This window comes from Lutjanus erythropterus, chromosome 9, assembly GCF_056507025.1.
Source record: "Lutjanus erythropterus isolate fLutEry1 chromosome 9, fLutEry1.hap2, whole genome shotgun sequence".
In the NCBI taxonomy this organism is placed as follows: Eukaryota; Metazoa; Chordata; class Actinopteri; order Lutjaniformes; family Lutjanidae; genus Lutjanus; species Lutjanus erythropterus.
This window is the reverse complement of record NC_139325.1, coordinates 29125760-29145285: the sequence shown is the minus strand read 5'-3', so window position 1 is coordinate 29145285 and position 19526 is coordinate 29125760. Positions and strand designations below refer to the sequence as shown.

The 19526-nt window shown below is 38.4% G+C and overlaps 1 protein-coding gene across 1 annotated transcript in view; it reads right to left on the bottom strand.

Moving 5' to 3' along the window:
* myom3 (myomesin 3) overlaps nucleotides 1-19526 on the bottom strand; it is an 81534-nt gene that overhangs the window by 41422 nt on the left and 20586 nt on the right. The window contains exons 5-13 of the mRNA XM_084727048.1: nucleotides 18839-18996; nucleotides 16280-16372; nucleotides 15081-15169; nucleotides 10638-10682; nucleotides 7021-7161; nucleotides 6773-6934; nucleotides 4685-4826; nucleotides 2636-2835; nucleotides 653-706 (exon numbers count right to left, since the gene is read on the bottom strand). Of these exons, the coding sequence (XP_084583174.1) occupies nucleotides 653-706; nucleotides 2636-2835; nucleotides 4685-4826; nucleotides 6773-6934; nucleotides 7021-7161; nucleotides 10638-10682; nucleotides 15081-15169; nucleotides 16280-16372; nucleotides 18839-18996 (1084 nt within the window). The remainder of the gene's footprint in view (nucleotides 1-652; nucleotides 707-2635; nucleotides 2836-4684; nucleotides 4827-6772; nucleotides 6935-7020; nucleotides 7162-10637; nucleotides 10683-15080; nucleotides 15170-16279; nucleotides 16373-18838; nucleotides 18997-19526) is intronic.

The following is a 19526-nucleotide window of genomic DNA, read 5'->3' as shown; positions in this document are numbered from 1 at the left end:
TTTACAAAAACATGAAAAACGCTGGCAAAATGCTTCAGCTCAGATGTAACTGTCTTCTTATAATGCAATTCAATTCAAATATAGTGTTTAAAATGTGTGTTTGTGTGTGTGAAGTTACATGCATTGCAACATCAGTCCACGTTTGAAGGAAGAATCCTTTCACAAGTTTGATAAAAGCTGCACACAAACACACATCTGTTCTATACCTCCATTGAAGAATCAGGATAAAGAAAGCATGAATGCACTGCCTCTGCTATGTTTATTGTCTGAATGCCTCCTCCTCTCCTCTCTTTATCTCTCTCTGTCTGTGCGTTACATTGCCAAGGTTATCAGCCCTCTTCACAGACATCTGCGCCACCTCGGGCCATTGTGTGCATTTACCAGGGCACGGTCAGGGACTGTTCATTCTTTTCACTTCTGTAAATGGGACAAATGCTGATTGCCTCAGCCATACAATTACTGCAGCTCGTTGTTCAAAATAATATGAAGATGTATTAAGCCACGAGCCCGGGGCAGCCTACAGGCAAGGAGGCAGCACCCTGTGTGCCAGTAAAACAGAGATGCTGCTTGAAATCAGGCGTGAAAATGCTCAAATGGCATCTTTTTACGACAAAATTGCACGTGGCGAAATAAAAAAATATGGCATTCTCACCTTCAAGTTCATCTTTTGTGATGGTGATCGTCCTTCCTCTGTCCACTTTGACCACTGAGATGGGGGGAGACAGAGAGAAAGAGAGAGGGGGAGGTTGAGGGCAGAGGGAATAAAGAAGGAAGTCATCTCAGGGTAATGAAGTTATATGAGGGCTCATGATAACACTATTAGTGTTAATGTTAGAGGAGCAGCCACTGCTACGAGAGCCAGAGATACACAGAGAGGTGAGACAGAGCGACATGGAAGGATGGAGAGCAGGCTGGAGGCAAGTCAACCTTCTGTCTGTCCTTCATCTGTGTTTAATGATGCACAGCATCTGACCAGAGCCCATCTGTCCTCCCTCTGACACACACACGCCCACACTCGCACACACACTCATCTCATTCAACGGTTCTCATACCTCCACTGTATAAAGTATTCAACAAACCTGAATGCTTTACAAATAATCTTTAAGAAACAAAGTGTTCCTCTGCAGGATGCTGTTGAGAAGCTGTCGCAGTAACAACTGCAGAACCTTCAGGCTTGATAAAATGAGATCCGCATCTACACACCTACATCTGTTTTCTCCTCGTAGTGCTAAATTCTTTGCAGGTGTAACACAGCAACCGAGGCAGATGAGGTGAATTAACAGCAGGAATGAGTTGCTAACAAATCACTGATGCTCTTTGTAGTAGAGGATACAAACAAATTAATGGAAAAAACTGAATAAATGAGAAACATTATGAATGTAGATGCTTCCAGACAGGGTATGAGGGGTTACTGAATGGTGTATGAAAATTATCATCAAAAAACCAAATATCTTTGGAAGACTCGGTTTAATTTCTCTGGTAGAGTCTCTGAGACTTGTCAATGCCAAGGAGCACTGTAGTTAGTTATTGTGTTGGTTCATGGTGGCAAAACAAATTAGTTGTAGCTCGCTTCATTTGGCCAAACCAAGGAAATAAGTGATACATCATACATTTTAGTTCTGGTCATGTTAAAAGAGACATATAGTATTTTTTATCACATGCATTCTTCTTCTTTAACAAATTCTGCATGATGATTACTTTCACTCTCTGTACTTTAAGTTTAGTTTGATGCTTTAATTTCTGTATTTTTACCCAAGTAAAATATTTGAATGCAGGACTTTTAGTTGAAACAGAGTATTTCTACAGTGAAGTGTTGCTCCTTTTACTTAAAGCTACAGCAAGCACCTTTCATATTTTGCTGATTTTGGACACAGTTGGTTAAAAGTGTTTTTCCACTGCCATAACCACAAAACATAACATCAAAAATAAAATTATAGAAATAAAAAAAAAAAATCGTCCCGCTTCCTTTTAACTGGCTAACATAATTTTGCCTGAGAAAATTTAAACATAGGCTCTTTTGGTCCGTATGCTGTAAATCATTTCCTGTGATTTCAAGGTGAATCTGTCCAAACAACAGTGATGATGCTAGTAATGATGACGCCAGTGACCAGCTGTGCACCAGAATGCTAACACAGAATGAAGCACTAGCCGAGCGCTAAATATTTTTTGAATTAATGAATGGTTCTCTGTCAAAAGCGGGGGAGGTGACATGTAGAAACAGCTGTTGGTGGCGTACAGTTCTCTATCAGTGCTGTCCATGGTTCTGAAACAGCTTTGCTGCTGTTCACTCCAAAGATAATGTAAACTTCACGATGAGGAGCAGCTAAAATACAGTCAGACACAAGCTCAGCACATTTCTATTTTCAACTGCTTTTCATTCTCTGATTGATTAGGTAAAAATCCCCACACTGACATGCTTAAGTGCATATGTGTTACCATGGTTACCAGGTGATTATTGCATGATTTAGCAGATGATCAGCATTGGTTGGTCTATTTTAGCTTTCAAACCACAACGGCACTGATGCTTGTTTGAACTGCGCCAAACAGGTTATTTTTGTGTCTCTCTATCTGTGATGATATAACATTTTGCACTTTATATATGGCAATTTGACTGTCAGAGCGTGTTCTGTGTTACCCATGGTCCTGGTGTGTTCCAGGGGGTCAGCAGTGAGGACGGGTTTGGTAGCCTTGGAGGGGCGCCCAGCTCCAGCCTGGTTAACAGCACGAACCCTGAACTGGTACAGAGTGCCCTCCTTTAGCCCGAACACTGGGTAGTGGCACATTTTCTGCGTATGCACATTGCAGCGCACCCACTCACCCTGACCAACATCATATCTGAGACAGAGAGAGAAAAGAAAGAAAGAAAGAAGTCTGTTTGAATAATGTGTCAACAATCAACCAAATGTATAATGTTGGAACCACTTCAGGTGCAGTCTGCAGGATGTGATAATACAAAAAAAAAAACAATTGTAAAGCATTTTATTCTGCACAGCAACAAATCTAAGTCAGTAAATATTCCACCCATAATTGTCACCAGAACCATCATGTGAAAATAATGGGCCGTGAAACACAATAAAAATATGATTTTTAAAGTGGAATGTGAGCTCAGATTATACAACATCGATAACACTTGCAAACAAAATAAAGACAGAAAAAGAGTGCAGTTTTCTAACCATAAGGAGGTTGCTAGGGAACTGGGAGGTATCTTACATTTTTCTTTCCTCTCCCAATAGCCAATAATAACATTGAGGAGTTCTATCTTCTGCACCGAGTAGAGAAAATATGCAAAAACACACACACACATGTATAAATACTTGAATAGCATTAAGAAAAACACACACTCACATGAAAATGCACTACTGCACAAATGAACACGCTTTGTCTCTCTACACACAAACACACGCAAACGTACTGGATGTGATATGATTGATTGGTGTTGGTGAAAAGTGCGGCACCTGTTCTCCTGCGGGAGTCTTTGACTCTGCTGTTAACATAGTGTTGAGGGCTGATAATTACCAAGTATACCATCCATCTCATGTGATCTCTGCCAAATGAGTGGAACACCACTGCTGGCCGCTACCACCACCACCATCTTTATCTGCCTACCAGCACTACTGTAGTCTTACTGCAGGTCTATTGTTTGGTTGCAATACAGGAAATTGCTCTAAATACAATCTAAAATCAGCCTTTTTATGGAGATTAAATCAATGTAAGAGATCTAATCTTTGTGTTAAATATTCCTGGCAATGGGAATTTTAGTGATTAGTGATATATAATTAATAGCAGATTTTACAATTTAATTAATTAAGCAGAACCTATTTTGACAATCAATTAATCATTTTAGTCATTTTTCAAGCAATAATCCCAAACAATCTCAGGTTTGTTGTAGATTCTTACTTTGTAGAATTTGCTATTTGTCTTCATCTAATGCAGTGGTTCTAAATTGGACTTCTAGGCGGTCTCCAGGAAAAAAGGTGAATTTATTTTCATTGCACTTCCATTTATAAGAAACACAATAAAGAATGTTTGACTATTTAGGCCATGGGTTTCAAACACTTTATATAATTAAACATCTAAAAGCAAAGATGTTATTAGATTGGGGACTGTAGTCTAATTTGAGTCTGTTTAGGGATCCTTAACATGGAAACAGTCTGAGAACCACTGGTCTAAAAAGACAGTGAAATAAAGATCTTTGGGTACTTGGCCAGCTAATCAGACAAAACCATGCTTGCGGACTTTCGCTATTTTTGACATTTTATACACCAAACAATTAGTTGGTTAATCAAGAAAATAATCAGCAGATTAATGTATCATCAACTAATCATTTGATGCCTATTATGATTATGATATTTATATATACATATTCCTATTGACTTTTTAAAATAAGAATTTTTATTTTTAGTTTATCTGCTGATCCAATCATTTTCCACATGTTAAAGAAGACTGTACAGACTGTCACTTGTTAAAGGTTATGTTACTGAAAAACTCTGTTAACACTTAGCAATGACATCCTGAGAAATGGATAAAGCTAAAGCTTAATAAGCTTGATAATTATAGAAAATAGAGAGAAGTTTTTATTTATAAAAAAAAAGAATTTTGAAAGGTTACATTAATGACACAACAGCCACTAAATGGACCTTGGGGTGAGATTGTTTACTACTATTTTCAAGCTCTCAGTCCTCACTTTTCCACATAATAACCCTCAACAGGTGAGGCTCCATCAGCGCTGGGTGGTTGCCAGGTAAGGAAGACGTAGTCCTTGTTGACGTCAGAGACCTGGACGTCCAGAGGAGAGGCGGGGCCTCCCAGCACTGCGGCTGATGCATCTGCAGCGTGTGGAGAAGAAAGGCAGTTAGATGAAAAAAAAACTGAGGAAGGAGATGGAAAAACTGGAGAGGAAAAAATACTTTGGCCAGAGAATAAGCAATATGAGGAATTCGACAGATAGGAGTCTGAAATTGGTAGTTGCCAAAAAGGAAATTATAGCAGAGAGAAATGTGTTAAGAAACATAGAAAGGATGAGGAAAAGGGGAGATGAGATAAGAAAACAAGAGCAGATGATGTGAGGAAAATATCACTGTGGAAATACCTAAGGTATTCTAGCTCATAATATACTCATATTATTTGCACTAGAGAGTGAAAAATGATGGCTATGGCTGTAGGAAGTAACAGATTAACACATGTTACTGAAAATATACTATACCAGCTGATGCGATGAGACAGAGCGAAGGGAGAAAAAGAAATGAGTAAATTATGCTAAGCCGATTGAGGAGATCGGATGTGACATGTTCCCAAAACCTTGTCTTAGGGCTAAGAATAGATGTTTTTTCAACAAAAGACTGAGGCCAACATCAAGCACATCTCTCTCCTGTTTTAAATTTGCAGCCTCACCTTCTCTTCCTCCTTCTCTCTCATTTGTTTTTTGCGCTCCTGTACTGCATATTTGTAATGCAAATATGATGGCTGAATAAAGCAGAAAACCCACAAGCAGGAAAGTTTGCTGATTCACTAATTAGTACCTCCAGCTCTGCCAAAGATCAAGCTCCTACCCAAGCAAAGCTTGCAAGGGAGCCTTGCAGGTAGGTTCATTTAAGATTAACGTGTTTGCTTACATGTGTGTTTGTTTGGACTAGCTTCTAATTTTGGGTGTTCATGAATGATTCAGTGCACATTGTACTGTGACGGTGGCAGTCAGGGTGCAATACATGCATGAGTAAGCACTGGTATTATATTGAAACGCATACGCGTGCCAAGCCTCCTCGCAGCGCTGCCCAGACACATTTCAAATCTTTGATGAGTCAAGTGGGAGTTGTTCTCTGGTTTATTTGCATGCCGCAAACAATGTATGAGAGAAAACAGCAGTCTGTGAATATATAGTTTTACTGAACAAAGTTAACAAGCTCTCCACTGCAGAACAACTTGATTGATGGTGCAATTTCCCCGTATGAATCAGGGTGGTTTGCTGACAGGAAATGAAAGTAGAACCAAAATCTAGTGAATACAAATAGTGCTTTGAGTGAAGGTTTCAGTCAAAACACCATTTATCCAGCCTGTGACAACAAATAATGATTCCATCCTCAGAAACACGTATGCAACAGTCTCGAGGTCACTCTTAAGCACTTGTCAGGTTTTTCAAATGGATCATTTCAGAATGAAGCAGATAACTTAAAGCCCTGGCTAGCAGGATGTTTAAAGACACTGTTCAGTATTTGAGGGGGAGTTTGCTCAGTTGTGACCTAAGTGTGGAAACTGCGGTCTCCATGACAACTGAGTAACCTCCATCTTCTCATGAAGACTATAAGATGGTTGAAAGACCTAAGAAAAACTAGTAGGTGGACCCGGTGTTAAAGGGATAGCTTGGGTTTTTTGAAGTAGGGTTTTATGACGTCCTCCATAGTTGGTGTATTACCCACAGTAGATGATGGTTGGCACGCCCCCAGTTTGGAGAAGCAGCAGAAGTACCAGTGTAGGAAGTAAGCAATGCATTGCTGGGGAAGCGGTCAGCAGCAAAACATATTTTAGCAACTTAAATTTATATGATTTAGCTTTTATTTAACCGGAGAAATCCCATAGAAATACCCGGTCAAGATGAGGAGTGAAGAAGTTTGCAAATAAAAGTAAAGATGACAGACAGCAATCAGATACAAAAAACACATGTCACAGAAAAATACCAAAGCAGTCAGTTTAAGTGTAAAGTAAAGTGCAAAATATTTCAGTCACTCTCTTTAAAAGCAGCATTAACATCAAAAACCACATGCATGCCTTTCCTCACCTTTAACATAGATATAAGCACTGTGTTCCTGGACGTCATCCCAGGTTCTCAGTCTGACAGTGTAAACACCTTCATGCTCCTTGTATGCAGCCTTTAAAGTGACGGAGGCCTTGTTGTCGACCGTTGTAATCTCCACATTGCTCGACGGATGCAGCTGGATGCCTCAAGAATGAAGGAATTAAACAACAAACCTATAGCAGGTGTATATTCACTGCTAAACATCATCTGACTTGTGTAAGAGTACTCACCATCTCTGAACCAGCAGACATCCTGTTGGAAGGACAGCAGAGCTGAGGTGAAGGTACACTGCAGCCTCAGGGTGCCACCCTCCTTCACCCATGTCGGGGGGAAGGTGTTGTCAAACTGGGCTTCTTGCTCAAGCTTCAAGGCTAGCAAGGGGGGGTGAGAAAAGATGTAGAAGGAGGAGGATAGAGAACAATGGTCAGCCACATAGCAAGAGGGAAGGATTAGGATGGGGAGGAGGAGAGAGGATGTTTTGGGGTCAAAGGACCAGCATGCATATTGTCTTCCCCTCCCCTTCCAAGCATTTAGCAAAGGCCAATTCAATTACTTTTTAAAAAGGGACAAATTAAAAAAAAAGTAAAATGCCTAAGAGTTGATGTTTACATTTCCAATTTTAATTCATTAGTGTAAATCGTGCACTTTTTTGAAAAATCTTTTTCTCCACTTTACTCGTTTTCACAACTGAAAAAAGAACAATTATGTACAAAAGTACAGGAAAAACAATGCACATTTGTAATCCTAGATTACAAGTAGCTTGTTGTTTTAATGAACATATTGTTGCATTTAACATCTTAGTTTTATTCAGTTTGACTGTCCAAAATTTCATCTGCTTAAAAAGCCTTGAACAGTAAAACTTTAAAATAATTTGTGTCTCTGTGCTCATAACAATAACAAATGGACTAATGACCCTGCTAATAAAATCTTATCTTTTCTTTTTTAAATATATTGATGATTTTTTCTTTTTCCCCAGAAAAGAAAAAGAAGAAAAGAAAAGAAGAAAAATATCAAATAGACATGACAAAGCAGAATAAAATGATTATCTTCTAATATGCAATGTAAACACCCTTAAATTTAATAATGCTAGCCAGCTAGTTATATAAAATCACAATTATATACTTTTTCATATTTATAAATTATCAAAGGACTCAATTGAGGCAGTTTAAGGGCCAGATTTAGCCCACAGGCTGCCAACTGACTAAGGCGGGTGTAGGAGAACTGGTGGCCCTGAAAAAACATAACAATTCAGATTTTCAGGTGATTATACACTAAAGAAAACATGATTATGAATACTATATTCCATGTCTGTAATATTTTGCCACCTGAAAGAAAGAAAAATTAAAAGGAGAGCAGGACTTTTCATCACACACACTTGCTGCCCTTGCTGGTGCCAGGCAAAGATAAAATTGATACTGGGAAGTAGGTCCACTCCAAACACAGCGCTACTGCAGCAAAAAAATATCCCAGACATGATCATTTTGGGTGCTGCGCTATAAAATTGCACAGACCCCCTTTGGATTGCTGTACAAAGGGTGGAAGTATGACAGATAAAGAGGAGAGGAATCAGTAAGCGCAGAGTATGCAGGAGGTAAGTGGCAGGCAGGAAGAAATATGCTGATTCCTGATGATAAGAAATGAGAGCTCATTCCATCATCTCCCCAGCTCTGTCACCAAAACTGGTCAAAAAAAAAACCTGATGTCTCTGAAGTGTCAAGTACGTTTGTGCTATGACATCAGTTTTCCATTATTCTCTGTAAGGTAGCGGTAACAAGCTCTTCCTGAAACTGAACAAAGCAACCCAGAGGGTCTTAATTAACTAGAAAGACCATCTTATGCAGCCATGGTAGACAAAGACCTTCTGCTTCACCCAAGAGCAGACAGAGACACAGGACAGTCAAGAGAGGTGTCCCCTGGAGGAAACAACAGAAGACAGCAGAAAAGTTGAAGATGTGACTTTTTTTTTTTAAAAGTGAACAATTCCTGACAAGTTATTCCTTCAGCTACCATTCTCTCACTTGTCAAAGCACTGAAGCACTATAATCTGGAAGTGAGAGATATGTGTGCCATGACGTCCTGTCACATCCCATTCCCAGGGATGAATATGAGGCCGGGACACATTTCTTATAATGATCCTGTTCTGCTTAGCCATCCAGGCTATCACAGGAGTGTGTGTAGCTTTATAATCTTTGCTTGCAATCATTCAAACACTCACACCAATGCTTGCTTCGCTCAGTGCAATGATGATTATGATAAATTGACCACAGTTGTACTTTTGTTTATTGAGTGATTCGTGTTGGAAAATACGATCAGCCCCGTATGAGATAATCAAGCATCAGTTACATGAAAATGCAGCGAGCAGGCCCCGATGCCATTACATGCTGATAAATACTTCATTCAAAATGATTGCCACTTAATTTGTGAGTGTGTGGGGAATGTTTTGTATTGTACTGCACCCACATAAAACTTCTGCAGAAGCAATGGCGTTTTCACGAGATACTGTAGAAAGTGAGCAGTATAATAACAAAGACATCCCTGAATAAGGAGTGTCAATATCTAAATGTACTTGTCCTGATTAGATGTGCATAGTTTGACTTTACTTTAGAAGTTTTGTGGAATCTTCAAAATCATTTTGAAATATTTAAAAATTATCAGTCTCTTAGTCTTAAGACGATCTGCAAGAACCATAACTTTGATTTGAAAAGCTGATTTACAATCTACTCATGACTTTTTTTTTTTTAAAGGAAAACAGGTTTAAATAGCTTTGTCCATCAATGCTTTCTTTTAGAGTGATTTATACACCAAAGTCATTGTTGAGATCTGGGGCCTTAAAGAGACGAGCTGTAAACACTAAACCTTTGACCTCTGACCTTTGATCAACAAAATCTAATCAGTTCATCTTTGAGTAGTGGATCTTTATGTGAAATTTGAAGGAATTCTGTCAGGGCATTTTTGTGAGGCGTTCAGAAGAATGGGACACACGTAGAACAGAAAGACAACCAGAATGAAGCCAGCTACAGCTGTTGCCGGCGCAGAGGCATAAAAACAATTTCTATATGGGTAAATAATGATTGACTTCGGGCAAGTAGATTTCTGGCCCACTTGCCTGACTAACCAAGTGGAAAAAAAAACATTAACATTGAACCTTGAAAAGAAATCAGTGTTGACTGTTGGAAGGAAATAGTTGACAGTGGTCTCCCCTGTCAAAGTTACATTCCTGACCCATTCATCGACGCTGACCTTCTCCCTGAGAGATTTCCTGACACTAAAACATCATCATGATACTTCTGCCATCAGCAGTCACAATTCGCATTAGCATGAGAAGCTCTTTCTGGTAAAGTTAAACAGGTTATTTTCAGCATTTGAACAAATGGCCAGTGTCGTCGTGTTTCTGGTGAAGACAGCTGACATGGTGGAGGCTAATCTAGGCCAAAGAGTGCCACAGCCAATATGAGATGCTCCCCAGCTTGGAGCAAAACAGAATAAATCCCCTGCTGTCCCTGAAATGAAATATACATGACTGTCGTTCCCGCTCAATTGGAAGCAAGTCTTTCTATCCCTACAGCAACTATCCCACAAATATTCTTACTTACACCCCCGTGGACACGGACACCCACACAGAAACGCAAACTCCCATGACAAACAAACACTGTAAAAACACTGCTCCAGTTCAATCAATCCATATCTGTCTTTATGAGGTGCAGCATGCACAGCAGAGCAGAGTGTTGTGTCACCGTCTTCAAAGCCAGCCAGCCCTCCCTCATTTACCGGTGGAGGGAAGAACTTCAAAGGGTAGCAGAGAAAATGAAAGGGGACACTTTTCATTAGGCCCTGGCGTGAAACTTACCGGAGGTCTGCGAGTGCTCTGAACCAGCCATGGCTCCTTGATATGCTGAATCACAGAGTGGCAGAGCGGCAGAGCAGGACAGATTGAAGAGAGGCAGGGAGGGTCAGAGACGGAGACAGAAACAGGAGGAAGATATTGTGAAACTGAAGGGGTACGACACAGAGAGAAATAGCAGACAAATCAAACCAGGCAATGCCACATTTAAGCAAGTCACATATAATATTCCCTTTAACATATTTTTAACAACTGAAGAAAGCTGACGAAATATACAAGGCAAGGAGATGCCTTGAAGTGTCTCATTAGAGCCCTGACCATCTAATTCATCTATAACATTAAGGGAACCGCAAGGCACCAGGCACTGTCAAGAAAGAGTGCGTCATTTAAAAGGTGCAAAGAAAAAAAAAACATTATTACTGTGACTGTTTCTACCACAGTACTGTAAGGCAATGATGCTCACTGGAAATGTTTGACTATTAGTCACCACTACACCCACTGTCCTCATTATAATGCAATGAGATCTGTTTTTCTGATCATTTTAGTCTGGTGTTGATTCTCGCCCAGACATCAATTTTATATAGAAACTCGAATAATGGGCATAGAAAAGTACAGTGCATGAGGGAAAAAAAGAGAAAATAGCATTCACACTAGAGATAATTCCCTTTAGGCTTTCTTCAAAAAGAAAAATACCTGACTTGAGCAATGACAAGATTGGAGGCAATGTGAGGATATAGGTATGGATGTGCGGCCGAATTTGGTCAAGATAGTGTTAGCACCGACCCGAGGGGCTTTAATGACTGTCGGTGCCTCTGTGAAATAAAGTCAAAAACTGAAATGCTCATTTTCTAGCCTGACCACTATTGGATTTCTGAGGCTAATACAAATATTACTATTTTAAAGTTTTAAAACCTGATGACCGGGATAGGGAGGAGTATCAGGCACTAGGGGTAGTTACTAATTACCTGTTAAAAAAGTGTTGTCAGTAAAGTAAACCAAGTATTATAACATTAAAGTAATGTGACTTGATTACTTTCCGTTACTTTTGGATTACCTCAATATAAAGTATGGTGAAATTCTTTGATAGTTTTATAACATAGTGTTTTTAGAGTTGCAACTAAGGATTATTTCCATCGATTAATCAATGGATTATTTTATCAGTTAATTGATTAGTTAAAGATGTCTGATATTCAAAGATATTCAGTTTGCTGTCAGAAAGGAGTTAATAAACAGGACAGTATTCATGTTTAGAAAGCTGATATCTGCGAATTTGTATGTTTTTTCTCAGAAAATGACTTAAAATGAGTAATCACTTATCAAAATTGATACAGATTAATTTAATAGTCAATTAACAATCGATTAATCATTGCAGTTCTAAGTGTTTTGTGTTCATTGTTAGGTTTATTAGTTTGTCCAGCTGTTCCTTCCTTTGTTGTCCACAACTGATTGATTGATTTATTGATTGAAAGACAAAAAATGGCCAATTTTCCACCCAGTGAAGCATTTTTTCACTAGAGGCTGTGATAATATAATTGGCAACTATATTGTACTGGTATATTGTTCTTTATTTAAAATTGTAATATTACTAATAATTCCAGTTTTTTCTAATTGTATGCATAATCTGATTACATCTTTTTTTCTGTAACTGTAATGGAATACAATAACCTTTAGATATATTAGATATGTGTAGATATCAGCTGATACTCAACCAAAACTTAAAGCTCAAACTTAAACGCAGAACATCAAATAATTCTGAAAACTGTCACCAAGATATGTAATGCGCCAACATTATACAGTTAAAAAAGTGCTATCTGGTGGATTAACTGTGTAATGCTTAGACCATTTTTTTTTTTTTACATATGTCATTATCATTATCATTAACACATTTGGCTAATTTATCAGTTGGACAGCTGGATTTGTCACAATGAGGAGCTCACATTTAATTCTCAAATACAGTATTTGGAAATTGTTTAGCCACGGTAAACAACCAGTGTATAGCATTTAGTGGTGAGCTTGCAGACTACAACCACCTCGCCTCACTCTCATGGATGTACTATCAAGAACTGGATGCCAGAATATAGTAGTGTTTCCCCCATCTGCGAGTTCCTGCAAAGTCCTCGGCTCTTGCAAAATTTAACAAATAAAAAATTTCCTTGATCAAAAATTCATATTACAGCCATATTTGACCTTGTTCACATGCAAAACTACGGGCATCTCTTTTATAATGTTGGTTTATGGGCAACGTGCTTTTTGGGCCTCAGTAGATATACTTTCAGGTGATCATACACTAACGAAAAATACATATGAAAATTATATCATAAATTCAAGTGGATTTAGTCTTAAGATCAAGGTTGGGAGGGAATTAATGATGCTAATTTCATGAGAGCAGCTTAAGAAATAACTTTTATTACCTTACGTACCCCTCTCTTGCTCCAGTAGTAAGCAGCTGAAATGCGTTTCACACAAAATCGGTCGCCATTTTTTTAAACTGTGAGTCGCTTAGCAACAGCTATACCATCTACTAAGTGAGGGGGCGGGACCTCGATTAGGAAGAGAGAGCAGTTCACTTGAGTGGCTGATTATATTAACGCCAACGCTAGCTAACTACAGATAAATTATTTCGTAAATTATTTTACCTTAATTTCTTGTTGTGACACGAGGTCTGCACTACCAGTAGGGGGCGGAGATGTTGAAACACATGTGGGAAAAAATCAGCCCAAGGCGAGTGCAAAAGGTGAGGAAAATCACCTAAGTTAGCTAGCGGCTAACTAGCTAGCCTGTTGGACAGGTGCTGCCCATGATCCCTAGTGTCCATTTTCACAGGCCGCTTGTGCCGGCAGTTTAGGCTCTAGATAACGTTATGCCTTATTCTCAGGGCCCCCCAGATTCTCAAACGTTCTCAGTGGTGTAAGGACTAAGACTGATTGGAATATACTGGTAAGACAACATGCTGTATGTTGTTTCTACAGTTTTGACTGAGGAGCCACTTACCTGCACAAGCACAGATGATTGACAGCTACCCAGAGATTCAACTCCATTACTCGCTGACATCAACGAATGGTGAGTAGGCAGTAATCCTATATTTTAACTCTCACGTTGTTTATATCGTGGCACGCATCTGGCTGCTTTTGGATTTTTGTCAACATTGTTGCTGTCAGTGGTATTGACTTGTGTGCAGTGATGAGGTTTCACACCTAGGATGTGTGTTTGGCTCTCTGAGATGCTGTGTTGCTACTGGACCTGTAGTTGTGTATTCAGTAATTTGGTTTCTTGGGTTGGTTTGATTTGGTTAAAGCTTTTGATCTCCTTGTTGTTTGGTTGTGCCTTAATGTTCAAAAGCCTCTAAGCTTGTCTGTAAAGTCTTAGATTTCCTTTATTCTTATTTTGTCCTTTATCTGACTTTCTTCTTCCAGAGGTTTTAATCACAAATAAGCTAGCATGAATAAAACGCATATCAATATAATATTAAGTAAGTGACTTATCACTGGAGCTTTAATAAATGTTCTTGTTTCATTCAGGATAGTTTCATTGTTCTTTAAATATAAATACAGTACATAGGCTATAAAAAACTAAACAAGACATCAGTCAAACATAATTAGTAGGTGCAGGTATTATTACTACATATATCACAGTGGTAGCCCTATTTTTTTCTTGGTTTGTGCTCTTGTTTCATAATTTTGCTCTTCATCTGCCTCACCCATTGATGTGTATAAAAAACACCAAAGAATTATAACTGTGTGATCTTTATAGCATTATTATGATGTTCTTGAAAGCAAACTGGAAAATTACGATTGCTCTTATGTCTCAAGGAGGACTGTATCAAACATTAACCTACAATAAAAAAAATCTTAAAATAATTTAAAAGTATCTATAAGTATTGATATTCAGGAAAAAACAATTTCCACACAAAAGATGAGACATGCACAGTTTAATAATATTGGTAATGATTAGACTAAAAGCTATACTGTGTTTACAGTTCTCCATCTAAAATAAATCAATTTTATGAATAGGAAGAAGATATTTGTATGACTTCAAATGCAGTATATGCCTCAAAACAGATTTTAGTTGTGCACAAAATGTTTGCTCATGCTTGTTCAATTATTAAGCCTACTCAGAAAAGTCACTAGGGGGCAGTGACATTAATATATAAAGTTTTTGACCAGTTCATAGGGCTGACCAGTTCATATTTTTGAGGAGAGGAAAGGTGTGTGCAACAGGTTTTGTATGCCTTACGGTGGAAATCCTGCAGTGTAAAGGCTCTTTGGACTAGTTGCCTTGCATCTTATGTCTCTCAGATGATTTCTTTTACTAATACCCTACTTCAGTGTCTCATTACCACTTTGGAGTCTGAGACTGAATTCCTGGATTTCAGTCAATGTATTGTAACCCATCTTATCCACCATGGTTTTCCAGCAAGGTGGAGGTGATATGAAACAGAAAACTACTTACAGTTCACCACAAGTGTTCCAAAAGTCATAGCTTCACCCAGGGAACTCTTGGCGACCACTTTATACTCGCCAGCATCATCGGGAGAGCACCTAAAGATATAGAATTTTATGTGTAGCTGTGAAAATTGGAAGTGGTTGATGATGGATCTGAAACAAAAATATGTCTGTAGTGCTACACATCTGTGCTTTTATTGCACTTATTTTTTTTTTAACCAGAAGCATACTTAACACTATTTTGATGGCTCATAAAGGAACAATTGTGCATCCAGAAATGGGTACTGCTGTCCAAAAGTGAGTTGTTTACCCCCACCCCCCTCCTGCCCAGACCCGAGGAAGCTCAGGTAGGCTGTAGGAACACTGCAGGAGTGCGAGAAGAGTGCAGCATTGTAATTTGAGAATAACAAGCGAGGATGAATCGTCCACTGTGAGCTGATCAGCTGTTTATAACTGTCAACTGTCAATATTAAGTTAAGCCTGTTATCCTGAAAACAAAAGCCCACTGCTCTGAAAATACACACTCTGGAATAAGGTTAAGTGGCTGCCTGTCTCACTGCCTGACAGACTCCATTAACATATTGCTCAATTTAACTGTTATTAACATCTGCTACTTATAAAAGATTATTGATTATTTCTTACAAATCTTAAACTGACACTTGTGCATTTGGCGAACATCCAGCATTAATTTGCACTCTAATATGAAACTAGAATACGAGTTATGGCCCGAATGTAAATGTCACAACAGCTGTTGCGTTGTTGTTGTCAGAGAAGCGAGTATTTCAATTTAGCATGCTTCCTTAATCTCTGATGACATATTACGGTCATTTTCTGATTTGGTACAGTATATATATGACAGGCCTATCTTTTAAATGTATCCCAAATGCATCATTAGTTGTAGACATGTCATCAGACCGCTCAGCTTAATTGACTGCCTTCATTCTTTGATTTTAGGTAATGTGTCAGACTTATAAAACAGTACCAGCATTTATATCTCAGTACAGAGCCATATTTTATCTCATAACACCACAATTTCCTAACTTTACACTCAAGTTTGTTAAATTTTAAATTTTATTCTCAGGTAGTCAATGGTAAATTCATGCTTTCCACACATGCTCCATCTCACACACCACCCTGCGTCATATTAATCCAGTTTTCTGCAGAGAGATTTTCAGCTTTAGTTAGGGATTTAAGCTAGTGACCTACCTTCTGATCTCCAATGAGTTAAGACCAAATTTTTGTTGAAGACTGTAATTCCATGGTTGATCTGACAATCTCAGTGGAAGACCATCTTTATACCTGAAATAGAAAGTTAGAAATAGATCCGAGTGTGTTAAAAGTTAAGTGTTTTTGAATATCAAAGCAAACAACAGGCTTCCACTGATTACTTATGCACGTCTTTCACTAATCAAATGTTGGTTTGGCTGACTCTACAACAGCCAGAGGGGGCCTTTGATCTCTCATTCTGTTTTGTGCCAGGCACTGTTGAGGGCAGCCTTTTGCAGCTCATTGGGCTCGATGGGTCCCATATGGGCTGGTGAAACCCACGAGCCTCAGGTTATCAGGATCTCAACTTAGGTTCATGAATACTGAGCGCACGCAGTCTATTCATCAGCTAGTCTCTCAGCAGCTCAAGTGTCAAGGTCGACAGTTTGGCACGTTGCCTGAATTAACACAGGTAATTTCATATTAATACAGAAGGCGATATTCAGCTCAGGGTTCAGAGCTGTAGTGTCATGACTCTTGTTTTTTTTGCAAGCAGCTCATGGGATCTGAGTCTGTCTTTATATTCAGTAATTTGCATGTACAGGTGTATAACCTTACATACCTCCTTTACTTTCACACTATCTACTTCTGATGATCGCAAGACAGTATTTCACTGTATTATGGATGAGTTATGAATTAACTATACATTGTAGGGCTTAAGGCTGGGCGATATATTTGTGTTATCTGTCCTCATATGAGATAAGATATTGTCTTACATTTTGAATATCATATTACATTGTGATATGGCATAAGTGTTGTCTTTTTCCTGGTTTTAAATGCTGTATTACAGAAAGGGATGTGATTTTCTGAATTATCTTTCCGAATATTCTGATATTTGAATTTATCCAGATCGTGCAGCTCTAACAGTGTGTTACTTTAGAGAAAATGTGTATATTGAGATAAATATATTGTATGTCACAGAATCGATATTATCTAAAGGCCATATTGCCCTGCCCTAGTAGGGCCTCATGAAAGGACGATAAATTTGTTGTTTTTTATGCTAGACTGATTTTATCTTGTTGTCTATAAAAGGTCAGATAGAAAGTAAAATGTCAGTTAAAATCTTCCATGGACAAATGTGGCATCTTCCAATTGTTTATTTTAGTTGTGTGACATATATATGTATGGCTAAAACTACAGATTATTTTAATTATTGCTTAATCTGCCTGTTATTTTCATGATTAATCCAGAAGGGAACCCAAAATTTGTGAGACTATTCATCGTCTCAGTTAAAATGTTCACTCTTGTGAGGCCTCGTGAGTCTGGGGTCGTCTTCTAGAGAGCATGTTTGCTGCTGCCTGCTGAGCATGACAGCAGTGATAAATTGGATTGATGACATTAGACAATAGTCCTCAGTGACAGATGAAGGTACTTTTTGGGGTGTATATTATCCTATAATCATTAGGATATTAATGTTCTTGAAATTTTACATTGTAGTTAGACGTTGGTTGTCACAATAGCCAGAAATGGATAGTGGATAAAAGAGAAGAGAAAAATGGACTTCCTCTGCCACATTTAAATGATGAGGCACTTTGTAATATATATTAAAAATATGTATGAATTCATGTTTTTCGTCAGGTATTCAAGATTTTCAGGAGCAAAGTTCCGTTTAGTATTCTTGACTCATTTCTGACGAGTAGCATGGTTGTCTGTATGCTCTGTGAATCTCTGTAGTGTGTATGGCCTCTGACAGGGGCACTCTGAATAGGTTTGTCCCAACTTCCTAGACACTGTTGTCTAAAGTAACAAAAACTAAAGGTAAAAGTAAGGTAAAAGGCTTGTTAACTTCTGGTTTGTTTATAGTGATCAAGTAGTCTGATTACAGTGTTTATATTGGGTCTTTTCATACATGACAACATATGGAAAACCATTTTAAAACTACAGTAATAATAATAGCATCGTACTACAGTACAGTCACAGTAACCAGTCCACCTCCATCTGAAAATATGTGGCTGGTGGTGCGTGCACAGTTGCACATATCATGATGGGGAAAAAAAAGAGTCATTTTCTCTCAAGCAAACTCTTGTCACCTTGAAGCTTATGAAAAAAAAACAAGCCAACAAGATTCAGCAGCAAAACATAGTGTTCCCTGGTTACCTTGTGTAACTCAAACAACAAGAAACAGTCTGCTAGTGAATGAGACAGAAAAGTCATATAATGCCCCCTTTATCTTTTTATAACTATTTGTTGTCAATTAGACTTTTTTGATTGACTGATTGATGATTTGACTGATTATTTCAGCTCTAATACAGTCTCAAAGTAAGATATATCAGGAGTGCACATTATTATGCACCTTGTGTAGTCATTCCCTGAAAGTTACAACTTTGGGCCATGAGAATTTTTCTGCTCTAACTCACTCCAACCAAGCGAGAAACTAAATTAAAATGACACCATTTTGCTGTATGACCCGAGCAATAGAATTTAAAATAAACTGCTAGACGGGGAATCACCATAGGCCAACAGAGGCCAAATGAATGGAGTGCAGACAGAAGTTCTTACCATGTGACCGTTGGGGGCGGACAGCCCTGGACGGTGCAGGAGAGTTTGACTGTCATGCCCTCCCAGACAGTGTGAGCCCTCAGAGGGATTGGAAAGTCTGGGGCCTTCTGACTCAGACGCTCCAGGTACTTCATGTGGGCAGATGCCTTCTTTTCTGCCTGAAGCACAGATACATCCAGGAAAGACAAAGTTTGAAAAGGATAAATAAATATATTTTGCAAATAAGATGAAAAGTAATGTGCTGATATATTCTGTATCTTTTAAGTAAGGTTTGTTTATTCTCTACATCCAGCACCCAAGTGCTTCACAAGTCATTAAAACAGAATAAGAGAAATAAATAAACTAAGGAACCACAAAAATCAAAAATAAACTGTATATAGCTTGGATAATCTGGTGGTGGATGTGCATTGGATAAACATCACAGTAAACAAGAAGTGAAAAATACATATATTTAGCCACCAACCACTAAAAAACATTGATATTTTTATCTCTGATAGATCAAAGTACTTCAGGTCAGTAGCGTTTTTATTTGTTTTTTATAACATCCACTCTACAGCCAATTTCAAAGAAATTGCAGACACTTTGCATTTCCTTCAGTGCACATGAATAAAGAAGGCAAATGTCAAAATACACAGTTTTCTAGTTTATTGAAGATATAGCATAACAAACCTACAAGATCTGAATTTAA